The sequence below is a fragment of the Trachemys scripta genome, chromosome 3 (assembly GCF_013100865.1).
Source record: "Trachemys scripta elegans isolate TJP31775 chromosome 3, CAS_Tse_1.0, whole genome shotgun sequence".
NCBI lineage: Eukaryota > Metazoa > Chordata > Testudines > Emydidae > Trachemys > Trachemys scripta.
In genome coordinates, this window is record NC_048300.1 from 157135507 (window position 1) to 157151138 (window position 15632).

At 46.3% G+C, this 15632-nt stretch overlaps 1 protein-coding gene across 2 annotated transcripts in view; it reads right to left on the bottom strand.

The window, feature by feature from the left end:
* Nucleotides 1–3012: 3012 nt before the first annotated feature.
* The window catches only part of LOC117875207 (E3 SUMO-protein ligase ZNF451-like), an 83506-nt gene continuing 70886 nt past the window's right edge, over nucleotides 3013–15632 (bottom strand). For both annotated transcript variants that reach the window (XM_034766255.1, XM_034766256.1), the window contains 2 exons: nucleotides 12465–12536; nucleotides 3013–4012 (listed from right to left, as the gene is read on the bottom strand). In XM_034766255.1, coding sequence (XP_034622146.1) covers nucleotides 3960–4012; nucleotides 12465–12536 — 125 coding nt within the window. In that variant the 3' untranslated portion in view covers nucleotides 3013–3959. The remainder of the gene's footprint in view (nucleotides 4013–12464; nucleotides 12537–15632) is intronic.

The following is a 15632-nucleotide window of genomic DNA, read 5'->3' on the forward strand; positions in this document are numbered from 1 at the left end:
ATACAGCTATTACATACGAGGCAAATAATTCACAGTTAAAAAAATCCACAGAGGAGAGGCAGTGATCTTAGTTTAATCTTTACAAAAGCAGCCAGAAAGGGATCAAACTTTAGTGGCCATAACAAGTTTCATAACAATTATGCTGACTTATTTGGCCTCTTATTTTCTCTTTGTACCTGGCAGACAGAGAAATGCATATGAGCAAAGAAAAGTCTGCCACAAACAAAAATTGAGCATCAAAAGGTAAAGAACCAGTGGCAGGGATTTTGAAGTCATAGAACTAAGTTAATACTCACCAGAGCAAATGTGGGTTTGCAAAACCTCTGGAGTCACTAATTTCTTTTGGATATTATATATCGTATCTATGCAAATGCTACAATAACATTACATTGGAAGGCCTATTTGAATGTTACAACATTAAAATGAAAGGTAGGAATTGGCAAGGCAGAGTGGGGGAGTTTTTCCTTTTAAATAGCTATGTGAAAAAGCAGACAAAATGACTTATTACAAGTATTCTGAAGGGGTGAAAAATGAATTCTAACAATCTTGTAAATAAATGTTTAATGAACAAGTCACTTGTACTGCTTTATGTTACAAAGGGAAAGGGGCAGTCAAAATTCTTTCACCACATGAATTGCCACCACAATTGCAGATCCAGACCCTTCAATGTAGCATGGCTGCACTGAGTCTGAGTCAGCCAGCTAAGATTTATCAATCTGCTAGGAGCAATAAATTCGGAATCAGATAGATTATAGAACACCTTGTTCTGATTGGAGAATAAAGCAGAGTCCCTTGATATGAAAGTGAATAATCTGGACACACACATTTTGTTGTTTTGAGACTCCATACTTGTGAGACTGGAAGAGCAGGAAGATTATGCTGAAGGATGCAGTAACTGAGAAAACTTTGGATGAGTCAGGCAGTCGAGAACTGTTTAGAGATCCTGGAAACCATGGGCAGAAATCAGGATAGCTATACTTCGACATTCTTTATAACATACATGGCTGCCCTCATTATTAGAGCCTAATTGACTAGGTAGAGAATAGAACCACATGCAGCTAATGAGAGGAAAGACTGTCCCGTGGTTAGGACACTAGCCTAGGAGTTGACATAAGAGGGTTCAATTGCCAACTATGCTACAAGTATTCTGTGTGACCCTGGACAAGTCACTTAACCTTTCTGTGTCTTAGGTCCCATCTGTAAAATGAGGATAATAGCACTTACCTACTCATAGATCATAGGCAAACAGGTATGGTCAGTCTTTATATTTACTGCAGCATTTGCTGATGTGAGGGATAAAAAATGCAAGTTGGCAGCTGCTCTGAAACCAAGGTACCCGACTCTAGAGAGGAATAAACAGCTTATGTACTTAGGCTTACCCATCGCTACGGCCCAGAAGAACAAAGTGCCTCAGCTGAAGTAAGCTTTCATAATAATACTCTATGCAGTATACTCCCATGTATCTGAAACCCAAATGTATCTCATATCCGAATCCCTTCCTTGTCCCTCATGTATCTCATGCTGGGGGGAAAGGAAGGGATTCAGATAACATGGAACTTTGGACAACAGAGCAGAGACCCCTGGTCAGGAATTTGAGGAGGAAGAGGAAGAGCGCCTGCAGGGGAGGCCACCTTGCTGCTGAATGACTCCTACAGCAGTACAGGAAGCCCTCTGCAGCCCTGCTGTCACAGGAGTGCGAGAGGGGGCCGTGACAGCAGAGCTGCAGCGGGCTCCCTGTGCTGCCAATGATGCCAACCCCACAGATGCAATGTACAGAGAAGGTTGTAATCCTGGTGGGGCACAACAGAGTCCTGGCCAGGGTCTCTCTTTTGGCCCACAAGGATGAGGTGTCACTGGCCCTGCAGCAGTGTAGGGAGCCCTCTGCAGCCGTGCTGTCATGGGACTGAGTGAATGGGGCAGAGCAGACACCCCAGGCAGGAATGCAAGGAGAAGGATGACGAATCCCTCGCCAGGAGAGAGGCCCCCTTCTGCTGAATGTCTCTTGCCCCGTTGATTCTCTGAACTCCTGATTATCCAAATAAAATCTGTCCCCCCCCCCCCATGTTATCTGGATAATCAGAAATACACTATGATTAGAATGGGACTTTCAGCCTAAAATAATTTTACAAACCATTATCTTTTTAGTTTGGAAAGCTCTTTAGGATGAAAGACCTCCTTTGAATGTATTTTATTGTGAAAGCTTGTTTAGCAAGACCATTTGTTCTTCTGGTGACTGAGTTTGGTGTTCAGGAGGTTGAAGAGCAGTGTCTGGAACCAGCTTCAAGACTCAAGTGGCACTTCCCTCAGATGGGAGCTGCAGGTGCAGATTTAAATGTGACTACAGTAAAATAAATCTTACCTCTGCTTTCCTAGCATCAGGGCTAATGGAGTAGCAATGTTTTACTTACACTACTGTCACGTTCAGATAATTGTTTTCCCCCAACAGCTGTGAAAGCCCTTTCCAAACTGTTTACCAGGATTCAAATGAGTTGCATCTTTCAGCTACTCCTATGATTGTTAAAGAGCTGTGAGATTCCTCACTAGATACTCTAGATGAGTGGCTTCAGGTCAGCTTTATTTGCAACAGGGATATCAGATATCAAACACTGAAATCCATATCACTATTTCATAGCATGTTTCTGAAGTTTAAGCAATTACAGCTGTGTGTTATTTTTACTTTTTGTAAGGGTTTACAGTCAGTAAAATTTTGTGTTCCTTTTTAATACATCTGGCTCATTTTTAGAGAACAGGTATTTCTGTGTATGATGTACCAGTACTTAGAGTTACACCAGTTACAGACAAGCTGCCAAGTGCTTATGCAAAAATAAAATGCGGAGATGGTATTTTATTTCACTAAACTTTCCTTCCTCTACATCTACAATCAACAGAAGCTAGATAAACTAGGCAAATCCAGCTGGCATGCACAGGTATTTTTTTGTGGAGGAAAGGGGATCGAAAAGCTTGAGAAGGGAAAGCTAAAGGCATTTTTCTTAAAAAATTAAAGACAGCATACAAAAAAATTAACCTTTTTAATTATAGTCAAATATTGAAACACCACCTCTTTAAAAACCAACAAATACATATTATAAAGAGGATGGAATACAGGAAGGACTTGCCTGCTTAAATTATTTCACTTGTACCGCAAATAAAGAGGGATTTTGCAAGCAAACAATTTTTGCTTCAGTGTTTTTATTTACAAACTTTGCTTCAGCCTTAAACAAGACAGGGTATACAGCTGATGAGATTTTTAAACCAACTAACATAAGCTCTCATACTCAAATTAAAATATGCACATTCATAAAAAATTAAAAGTAAAGATAGCAGTAAACAACTGTACATTCTAGGACACCGATCCTGCAATTTACAACTTGTGGGCAATACCTCTGTGCTCATGTGGAGTAAAGCTTTGTGCAGGCATAGGGGTGAGCCCATGAATCATAAATTGCAGGCCTGGAGACTAAGCTTCTCTTTATAAAATTATCAGTAAGGCAAGGTGGTCTGAGATTAACTGAGGTTTACTATTTTTATCTGTTGCAAAGGGTACACTGAAAAAGTAAAATGAGACAATGAAATTTTTACAATGGAAGAATTAAATGAACAACCCTTTAAAGACACCACAACATGTATAAGATCAGCCTACCTCAAGTTACATGCCTAGATTAGAACAAGAACTGAACTTAAAGTCAGTCATGAATCATTAGAAAAGGAATGTGTAAGGCTTTTAGCAATTTATTTTCCTTTGTCATATAGAGGATGTTGCGAGACATACATCCATAAGCTCCATTTGTCAATTTAGTTGCATGAAACAATCAGCAATATAATAATTACAAGTTTAACCATTAAAGGAATAAACACATTTTCAAAGCAGTATTTTCTGACCCTTTGTTAATGGATGAACAAGCTTCCACTTCTGTAAGCAGCTTTGATAGCATGCTATTTGCATACAGGAGTATCTTCATTTACATTTCCTCCAGGCTTCGTTTGATAGCTTCTTGTAATTCCACATCTTCCTCTAAGTAAAAAAGATTAGAGTTTCAAATTGTGGTTGGCAGCCAACAAATAATGTATATACTTATGTTAATACTACGCAACTGACGTTACAGCTTTAAAATTGTTGTGTGCAATCATTGTCAATCAAGGATAGAGTACAAAAAGGTGAGCAAACTAGAAGATGCATCATTTTCTTGTTATGCCTCATGCTATCTATTCATAATTCCAAAATATGAGAAAGACTTTCACTGGATCACACTAATCCTCATGTCAGGACATCTTTAGTTAAGGTGACAAGTACAAATATAACTATCTTGGTATGTGTTATAATGACATCAGACTTAAAGTGTACAGAGAGGAAACTAGAAAAGGAAATACTTTTTTAAAAATTCGAAGATCCATAAAACAGACAAGCTTTGATCTGACCAGTTCTTAGTCAACAAGTATTGTAATCACAAGACATATAATCTTAGTCGGCACCGTTGTTACAAGCCTCATTAGAGAAGCACAGGAATGAGTGGGGATGGAGACTGAACTAACTCTCTTGCTCTTAATGCTGGGAACTGAAACACATTGGAAGGGCAGAATGAGGAAAAAAATGGTTACCCACTTTTTTCATAACTGTTGTTCTTCGAGAGGTGTTGCTCACGTCCATTCCATTCTAGGTGAGCGCACGCCCATGTGCGCGGTCGGAGATTTTTGCCTTAGTGGTATCCATAGGACAAACTGTGGCGCCCCCTTGAGTGCCTCACTCATGTGTCAGTATATCAGGTGTCGCCAGCCCTATGGCCTCTCACTCCTTCTTGCTGACAGCCCCAACAGGGGGGGCAGGAGGGCGGGTAATGGAATGGACATGAGCAGCACATCTCGAAGAACAAGAGTTACAAAACAGGTGGGTAACCGTTTTTTCCTTCTTCGAGTGCTTGTTCAGGTTGATTCCATTCTAGATGACTCATAAGCAGTATCAATGGAGGTGGGCTCGGAGTTCACAGTCTTGCAGCTTGCAGCACTGCTCTGCCAAAGCCAGCATCGTCTGGAGCTTGTTGGGAAGCGCATAATGAGACGTGAACATGTGGACAGATGACCAGGTAGCGGCCCTACAGATCTCTTGGATTGGTACCTGTACCAGGAAGGCCGCTGACAACGTTTGTGCCCTAGTCGAGTGTGCCTTCACGATTGCTGGCGGAGGCACTTTCACCAGCTCACAGCAGTAGCGAATGCAGATTGTGATCCAGGACAAAATCCTCTGATCAGACACTGGGCAACCTTTCATTCTGTCTGCCACCACAACAAACCACTGCGCTGACTTACGGACTTTGGTCTATCTATGTAGAAGGCCAGAGCCCTCCTGACGTCCAGAGTGTGTAGCCTGCACTCCTCATCTGATGCATTAGGCTAGAAGACTGGTAAGTATATGTCCTGGCCAGTACAAAATTGGGAAATGACCTTGGGCAGAAAAGCTGGGTGTAGTCGCACTTGGACCGTATCCTCGTAGAGGACCGTATAGGATGGCTCCGAAGTAAGAACCTTGATCTCGGACACCTTACGGGCTGATGATATCGTGACCAAGAATGAGACCTTCCAGGAGAGAAGCAGAGACCCCATGAGTCTCAACAGCATGAGATTCAGGTGCTGGGGAGGAGGGACAGGATCCCAGACATGTGTGTAGAAACGCTGCAGACCTTTCAAAAACCGTGCCATCGTGTCGTGAGCGAAGATGGACCTGCCTTGGAATGGAGGATGGAAAGCTGAGATAGCAGCCAGGGGGACCTCGATCCATGACAGGGACAAACCTTAGACTTTTAGGTGCAGCAGATAATCCAGGATCTCCTGCTCAGCCCGAATATGCCATTCCGAGGCCCAAAATGTGAATCTTTTCCATTTGGCCAAATAAGTCTTTCTGGTGGAGGGTTTCCTGCTACCCAGCAAGACCTGCTGGACACAGGCCGAGCATGCCCGTTCGTCCACGCTTAGCCATGCAGTAGCCAAGCCATCAAGTGCAGCGCTGCCAGGTTCAGATGTAAAAGGCTGCTGTGGTTCTGTGACAGCAGATCCAGCCAGAGAGGCAACTGCAGCACAGCAGCTACCAAAAGGCTCAACGTGCCGAACCAGCGCTGACTAGGCCACGTGGAGGCTATTAGAATAACTCTTGCCCTATCTTGCTTGATCTTCATCAGGACCCTGTGAATCAACAGCACTGGCGGGGAGGCGTACATCAGTGCCCCCAACCATAGAATGAGAAAGGCATGTAACAGGGAGTCCCCTGTCTATTCCCCAGATTGAACAGAACACGTTGCATTTTCTGTTCTGTCTGGACATGAACAGGTCCACCTGGAGAATCCCCCACTTCTGGAAGATTATGCTGACCACCTCCGAATGGAGCGTGGCGAGATGAGAAAGTCCTGCTGAGGTGGTCTGCCAGCACGTTCCTGGTTCCAGTCAGTTGTGCAGCTATTAAATGAATGGCATGGCGCACACAAAAATCCCAAAGGCAGAGAGCTTCTTGACAAAGGGCCGAAGACCTGGCACCGCCCTGCCTGTTGATGCAATAAAGTGGCAGTGTTGTCCCTCAGGACCTGCACCACCTTGCCCTTCAGATGGGGCAAAAAAGCCTAGCAGGCCAAGTGAACCACTCTGAGCAAGCTGACGTTGTCATGGAGGCCAGATCGTCCCACAACCAGTGGCCCTAGGTGCTCAAGCTTGCCCAGGTGGGCTCCCCAGCCCAGGTCCGAAGCATCGGAGACCAGGGTCAGGGATGTGGTTGCAAAGAGGACTCCCTCCAACACCGACCTGTGCTCCAACCACCAATTCAGCCTGATGTGGTCCGGTACCCTGACTACCCAATCTAGGTCATGGCCTATTGGGGATGTAGACCGATGCCAGCCACCTTGCAGGGGCCGGAGATGGAGCCGAGTATGGCTGACCACATATGTACACGTGGCCATGTGGCCCAATAGCCGCAGGCAGGTGTGACCCATGGTGAATGGATGGTTCTTTACAAGGGAGATCAGGTCTGACATGGCCTGAAAATGAGCTTCCGGAAGGAAGGCTCTGTCTCATGTGGAGTCGAAAACCACCCCAAGGAACTCTATTCGCTGGACGGGTGTTAAGGTGGATTTTTTCTCATTTATTAACAGGCCCAGGTTGCGGCAGATCAAGGCTCCTCTGCACTTGCTCCTGAGACCTGCCTTTGATGAGACAGTCGTCAAGATATGGGAAGACCTGGACCCCTCGATGTCTCAGGTAAGCAGCCACTGGCACCATACATTTTGTGAACACCCTTGGAGCCAATGAGAGGCCAAAGGGTAGTGCTGTGAATTGAAAATGGCACCCGCCCACTATGAAACGGAGGAAGCATCTGTGACCTGAGAATATGGAAATAAGCGTCCTTTAAGTTGAGGGCAGCGTACCAGTCTCCCAGATCCAGGGAGGGGATGATGGAGGCCAGGGAGACCATGAGAAACTTCAACTTTCTGAGAGACTTGTTGAGGCGACACAGGTCCAGGATGGGTTTGAGGCTCCCTTTTGCCTTTGGGATTAGGAAGTAGCGGGAATAGAACTCTTTTCCTTTCATATCCTGAGGGACTTCCTCCATCGCCCCCAGGCGCAGGAGGTTCTCTACCTCTTAAACGAGGAGTTGCTCACAGGAATCGTCCCTGAAAAGGGATGGGGAAGATGGGTGGTGGGAAAGAGGGGCGGCCCAAAATTGTAGGGTATAGCCCCGAGATACTATGTCCAGCACCCAGCAGTCCGAGGTGACCAGCGACCAGGTCGAATGCTAGGGATGTAGACAGTCGAGGAAAGAACAAGGTGGATCCGGAAAATTGACTGGGATGTTGCTCTCGAGCACACCTTCAAAATGTGTGCTTCTAGACCCCAGGATGCTTTGCCAGGCTGGGCTGCGTGGGTGAGTGGGAAGAGGAAAGGCGGTGATGACTAAAACTCGTGTCTTTATCCCTTCTCTTTGCAGACCCCTGACGAGGCTGCCAAAGCCTTCGCAGCGGGGGCAGCTGGAATTGCTTCCATTCAGATTGCAGAGTATGCATGCCCAGTGAGCGAAGGGTGGCCTAAGTGTCCTTTAACCCATGCAGCCTCGCATCCATCTGTTCAGAGAAGAGTCCATTCCCATCGAATGGGAGGTCCTGGATCGAGGTCTGCCTCTATTGGGAAAGGCCGGCAGTTTGAAGAAAGAAGTTGTGCCTCATAACCACCACTAACATGATCACCCTAGCTACTGAGTCCGATGCATCCCATGCCATTTGGAGGAAGCACCTAGCCATCATGGTGCTCTCCTCTACCACAGTGCCAAATTCTTGGGCCAAACCCTGAGGGAGGGACTCCTTGAATTTACGGAGGGAGTCTCATAAGTTACAATTGTATCTGCCAAGAAGGCCTGATAGTTCGCTACCCAGAACTGCAGGCTGGCAGTGGAATACATTTTTCTCCCGAAAAGGTCCAGTCTTTTGGCCTCTCTATTTTTGGGAGTTGAGCTAGTCTTGTCTTTTCTGTTGCCTACAGAGACAACCAGCAAGCCTGGAGGTGGGTGGGTATAAAGATACTCAAACCCTTTGGCTGGGAGAAAGTACTTCTTTTCAGCCCTTTTGGAGGTGGGAGGGATGAACGATGGGGTTTGCCGGAGGGCACTGGCAATTTTGAGGACCCTATCATGCACTGGTAGTGCAACACAGGCAGGGGTAGAGATTGAGAGGATGTTGAACAAGGTGTCCGCCTTCTCGGCCATCTCCTCCACCTCTAGGCCCAAGTTCTTGGCCACCTGTCAAAGCATGGCCTGGTATTCTTTAAAATCGCCCAGTGGGCTGGCCCTCAAGGGTCCCACAACTGCCTTGTCCGGGGATGAAGATGATGACTGTACCACTGTGGGAGGCCCCGGAGCATCATCCCCCATGCGAGAGGGAGGTTTAGGGGTGGGTTCAGTCTCCTCTACCCCGACCTCCGAACGTGACTCATGCACTGAGCCTGGTGCCATCGGTGCTGCCAACTGTTGCTCCGAGGCACTGGCAGATGAGTGGTGCGAAGGGGGCATTGTCGTGACCAGCACGTCCTAGGCACTCCAATAAGACCACTGCGCTGGTCACTGGCAGGGCTGCCAAGGCAGCGCTGATGTCAATGCAGCCTCGGGTGTCCAATCGTGCTGGTGGAGTCTGGTCAAGGGGCTGAACTGCCCTTCTGTGCCAGAAGAATCCCCTTCCGGTGACCACGACAGGGCGGTCAACGCCTGTGTCTGCCTGGTGACCGTTGATGCTGGAGACCAGTGCCTGAAGTAAGGGAACTGGTGCCGGTATTGAGCGGACCGGTGCCAGGGGGACCCGCGTCACGACAGGGAGCACTCCCACGGGGCAGGCGACTGAGATCTGCTCTGAGAGGATGACCAGCAGGACGGTGAATGGTGCCGGTAGTATGGGACAGGCGCCTCCTCCTAGGTGATCCGCGTCGAGTTGGTGGGGACTGCGATCACGGTGCTGGTGACCGAGGGTGAGCCCCAGAGGATCTGGGCTGTGACTCCAGAGATCTGCGGCATGGAGGAGGAGAGCGCTGCCTTGTCTTGGGTGATAAATGGAGCTCCACTGTCCCCTGAGGGGGTCTTAGCAGCTGGCTTACCCTTGTAGGCAGCCTTTGCCGTTTTCTGTGGTACGTGGGGTGCTGGCAGTGCAGTGGAGGCCTCTGCTCTCTTTGTGCCAGGGAAGCTAGGGAAGGCATCGATGCTGTCAAGAATTTGGGTCCCCTACCACTCCTGGGAATCAATGGTGGATCTTTTAAGGGATTAAGAACCCCATTTGGGGAGGTATGTACACATGGCTCCAGAGTGCCCGTGCAGCCCAAACTGGATCATTTGCCCAATGTCCCATTGCCCTTCTTGCCCGGGGCTGGGGAGCCATGCTTTGTTTTCTTTTTGGGCTCCGGTTATCGGGAGCGGTGACGGGCGGAGCCCGGTGACGAGGGTGCACTGCTCACCGAGGCCAAGGTATTAGGTGAGTCTTGGCGGGACAGCTCGGAAACTGGACGAAGGGCAGCCTCCATGAGGAGAGCCCACAAATGAATATCCCACTCTTTCCAAGTCCTGGGTCGAAAATTTTTACAAATACGACACTTGTCCTTCACGTGCGATTCCCCCAAGCACTTGAGGCACCTGCTGTGGGTGTCACTTACAGGCATAGGCCTGTTACAGTCTGCACAGGGCTTAAACCCCGGAGACCAGGGCATGCCCCGCCTGGGGCAAAGTCCCCGCTGGGACTCTAACGTCTAACTACTTAACATAACTACTATAAACAAGCTATTTACAAGGCCCTAAGGCTTGAAGTCAGAAAAGATGAAACCGCTAGCCCTTGCTATGCAAGGAAAGGCGCTCCGACTAATCACCACAGGCGGTAAGAAGGAACTGAGAGGGCGTAGGGCTGGTGGCGCCTGATATACCGACACATGAGTGCGGCACTCAAGGGGGCACCACAGCTGGCCCTATGGATACTGTAAGGCAAAAATCTCTGACAACCAAGCACATGAACACGCACACCTCGAATGGAATCGACATGAGCAAGAACTTGAAGAAGAACTTACATTCCTGTAGCCTGTGATTTGGATAAGGAGAAGGCATTGGTCTCCAATGCTGCCACTGCACCACAAAATTCACTAACAGAAAAACTGTGCTTGTGGTAACCCAAGGCAGTTTTAGTACTTGTTAAGATCATAGGTTAATAAATTAAATGACCATTTAATTTCTCCTCTGTTTAAGAAGGCCACAGTCAGATTCACAAGCACATAAAAAATGGGATGAAGGTTGAATAATTTTTCAGCGATGGAAATCTGAGTATTGCCACAAAAAAGAGGAATTTGAATTACTATAATACAGGGTTAAAATATTTTAATTTTTATTCAGTCAGGTTCAGGTTCTAACTACATCTAATATCCTAGACCCAGCACAATAGAGAGTCAGACCAGGCCATGGAGCTGAAACTGCGTTAGTGTCATTGATGGATGATCTCCTGTTGTCAATGGATAGAGGACAGACATCCACTCTCATCCTCCCTGCAGCACTCAACATCGTCACCCATATGATACTGCAGTCTCATCTGAGAAAGGTAGCTGGGGTCCCGGTCAATGTGCTAAAATGGGTACTGATGGAAAACTGTACCTCCACTACTAGGCCCCTCACTTGTGGAATCCCACAAGGATCATTTCTCTCCCTGGTCCTAGTCAACATCTACAAGCAGCCACTAGGTGAACGGGTCAGACTTACTAGAAAAATGACTGAGAATGATCAGGGTTTACTTGTCATTCTTTATAATGTGCCCTACAAATAAAGAATTGTTGACTATAGGAAAACAAAATCACTCTTCAGGGGATTTTACAATCTGTTTAAATAAAAAGAGCCTATTTCTTGTTCTATCACATCTCTAAGATTCACAATCATTTTCCCAACAATTTTATGTTGCTCTTAAGTATTGTCTACATGGCAAGCCAGGGTACGACTCTATGCCCGTGAAGTACGCTAAGCTGTGCTGGGACTTCCAGTGCACTGTAGCAGTGCCTACATAGTGAGTTACTGCACAGCAAGCTGGTGCGCTGTAGAGTTGTACCCTGGCTTGCTGTGCACTAACCGGCCATTTACACAAGCCCCTAGTTTCTCAAAGGGAAACAGTACATAACCAATGAGCAACAAAGTGCAGAATGAACACACACATTCTGGAACTAAATTAAGAGGAGAACCAGCTTTACAACCAACTGCCTCCTAGAACTCCATATACATTTAAATAAGTGATGATAATATAAGTATTTTTAAAAACAAGTCTAGAATGCTGACCAAGTTAGACTTTAGTAACAACACTCGGTAATATCTGGTAAATCTAATTAAACTATGTGTACATTAGATTCAATTACATCTTGGCTTTGTTCAAGTCTCAATTACAAAGCTGTCTTGTGTTACTGTGTTGTTTTAACTTTCAATCTTCTTGCCCCCAACTTACATGTACCAAACTTTTATGCAACATAGTATTTTGACAGTACATCAGTAAATGAATAAGTAAAGTACAGCATGGGATGAACAATAAGCATGATAGGGAAAATATCAGAATTATTTACCAATAGGTAAGATATATTAACTTAACCTGTTCATGTTTAACTGTGTGAGAGTTTACAGCTCCCCTTCAGGAGACTAGAGTGCCGAGCTGAGATATAGCAACTAACCCTGAACTGACTTATGCCTATGTAAATCAGTGGAAACAGATTCTGAGCCTAACACATACTTTTCTGGCTGGCATGGAATTTTTTCTTTATACCTCAACACAGTACTCACTACTCATGAATGCTCAATAAAGCAAAAGCAGATACTTAGAATATTTTGGACAGTATTCTTTATAGGACATTTGTCACATAAAATTAAGTTACAATTTAGTTTCTTGTGCATTCTCTAACAAAAGGTACTCTCACAAACACAGAAGAAAAGTGAAAATTAAGACTACCTTCCTGTTTCTTTGTTTCTTGTAAACTCATTTGCATTGTTTTAATATCATCCTCCTCTTCACTGTCTGAAACTTAAATACACAAATCAAACACACATTATATAGTGCTTCTGAGAAATAAATCTTTTTTCACTAAGCCTGTAGCATGTTTTGAACTCTCATCCACTTGTTATGATTTAAAGATTAATAATACACATTTCTCTGGTAAACCCCACTAATATGCATTTAAGTTGGGTGACTCAGAAAATCATAGAAAGTTCATTTTCAACATGTGCCCCTTCTTTCTCCCAAAAATTTCAAACTGCTTACTTTTTCATTTTCTTTTAAGCAATGTTTCTAGCAAGCTAAAGAAAAGCAAACACAGGAACTGTACATAGTATTGTGTGCTATATTCTCCATGTTTTTCTATATTCATTTATTTAAATACTTATCATATTCACTGCAAACTGTACTATAAAAAATTGAGCACAATGGACTGAATAGACTAGACATGCATATATAAGCACATGCTGGTTAAGCATGATGTTTGCTGCCTCTGTTTCCCAGTGATTTTGAACTGTAGACTATTATAACTCAATCTGCTAAAATGGAGCAAAGTGTTATCCTGCATTTACACTATGAAAAGTGGTTGAGTTTAGCTAAGCACAGTTAGGAAAGGTTCTATGCACATAACCTCCAATTTGCACATGCACTGTAGGTGTTTTTATTCCTAATTTGGGAATTCAGGAGTATATGTGCACCTTTTAAAATCTGACCCTGAGTGTCTAACACATATATCATCATATACCTGGTTTGAATAGCAACATGGATGACCCTTTCCTAATTAGGAACAGTGGCTTTGACCGACCTGGATCAGGAGAAAAATGGCTGAAATACTTTGCTGCATTTATGTATCAGGTACTTGGGGATGGAAGGTCTCTTGCTCAAGCCACTTGGCAGACTTAATAGGTAGCCCTGGAAAGGATCCAGAATATTTCTAGGTGGGGGTCAAGAACAACTACCCAAAGTACAGCCCATTCCTGAGAAACTCATTAAATTCTTTATAAATCAGAGCTAGACACATAGGAGGCATTGCAAACTCTATAGTGCAGAGGTAGGCAAACTACGGCCTGCGGGCCACATCTGGCCCATGGGACCATCCTGCCCAGCCCTTGAGCTCCCGGCCCCTCCCCTGCAGACATGCCGCTGTGCGGGCAGCGCTCTGGGTGGCAGGGCTGCGAGCTCATGCCGAGCAGAGCAGCAGCGTGTCTAGCTCTGGCCTGGCGGCGCAGCTGCCAGACATGCTGCTCTGAGCGGCATGGTAAGGGGGTCGGGGCCAGGGCCATTGAATAAGGGCTGGGGGTCCCGGGGGGAAGTCAGGGGACAGGGAGCGGTTGGATGGGGCAGAGGTTCTGGGGGGCCTGTGAGAGGATGGGGAATAAGGGGGGTTGGATAGGCGTGGGGTCCCATGGCCTGTCAGGGGGCAGAGGTGTGGATAGGGGGTGGGGCCCCAGGGGGTGGTTAGGGGCGGGGGTCCTGGTAGGGGGCGGTTAGGGGACAAGGAGCAGGGGGAGTTGGATGGGTGGGAGGTTCTGAGGGGGACAGTGAGGGGGCGGTAAGTGGGAGGGGACTGTTTGGGGAGGCACAGCCTTCCCTACCCGGCCCTCCATACAGTTTTGCAACTGCAATGTGGCCCTTGGACCAAAAGTTTGCCCACCCTTGCTATAGTGGCTTCTCGTTTACCAAACAACTCTTCTCTCTCAGACTGCATTACATCCTTACCTATTCAATGTTTTTGGCATCTGAAAGAGTGGACTCAATTTCCCTCTTCAGTTCTTAGGATGAGTGTTACATTAGAATTGAGATGCTGAAGGCCTTGGTTCACGAGTGAGGAACATAAGTGTAACTACTAGATCAACATCTTCTATTTCAAATCAAAATTGCTTTAGGATAGCTTTTGTGTGTGTGTAAGAGAGGGTGGATTTTGCTTGGGAAACTTGACACAAAATCTTGGTGTACAATAGGGCCAATTTATGGTCCATTTTGGTCAATTTCACCATCATAGGATTTTAAAAGTTGTAAATTTCTTGATTTCAGCTATTTAAATCTGAAATTTCACGGTGTTGTAATTGTAGGGGTCGCTGTGGCACTGCCTTCAGAACTGGGCAGCTGGAGAGTGGCGGCTGCTGGTTGAGAGCCAAGCTCTGAAGGCAAAGCCGCCAGCAGCAGCAGCGCAGAAGTAAGGATGGCAAGAATGGTACTGTCACCCTTACTTTTGCACTGCTGCCTGTAGAGCTGGGCCCTCAGTCAGCAGCCACCACTCTCCAGCCACCTAGCTCTGAAGGCAGCAGCGCAGAAGTAAGGGTGGCATGATATGGTATGGTATTGCCACCCTTACTTCTACTTGGTGGGGTGCTGCCTTCAGAGCTGGGTGCCTGGCCAACATCTGCCGCTCTCCAGCAGCCCAGCTCTGAAGGCAGCGCAGAAGTAAGGGTTGCAATACCACGATACCCCTTCAACTTCCTTGTGTGTCAGGACCCCCAGTTTGAGAAACTCTGGTCTCCCCCATGAAATCTGTATAGCATAGGGTAAAAGCATGCAAAAGCCCAGATTTTGTGACGCGTTTTTCATGGCCGTGAATTTGGTAGGGCCCTATGTACGGGTGAAGCCAAAGATTTCAGACTGGTGACCTACATTTAGGACAAAGGAGCATGGAGCAGTACCAGTGATACCACAAAATGGTTCAGGTGGGTAGGGATTCAGTGGTCCCCTTTAGATACTAGCTAAAAGAGTAGGCTTAATGGGGCTGGCAGTGGAGTCATAGCTACCATTCCACCCCAGAAGGAAAAGCCTTTAGTTCTTGTGCTGGAGTGGCAATCCACTGGTAGTACCAGATCATGGCTAATCTTTGCAAAATCCTGGCTTTCCATGGCCTTCCCTTGGGCAAATGAGAAATTCACTTCTTTCAGAGGAATGCTGCAGAATCAGTGACTAGATGGGTTTTATTGATGATCAGTTGCAATAGAGGAGGTGGTGGTGCTTGGACTACTCCCATTCATATGTGCTGCCCACTGGCCTGGTAACAGTGTCTGATGTCAAGCGCCTAATGCTGTCCTGTTAAGTCCATCTTAAATGACAAGTTATCAAGGCTAGGTGAATGCACCGGTTGTGCATTGGTATTTGCAGGCA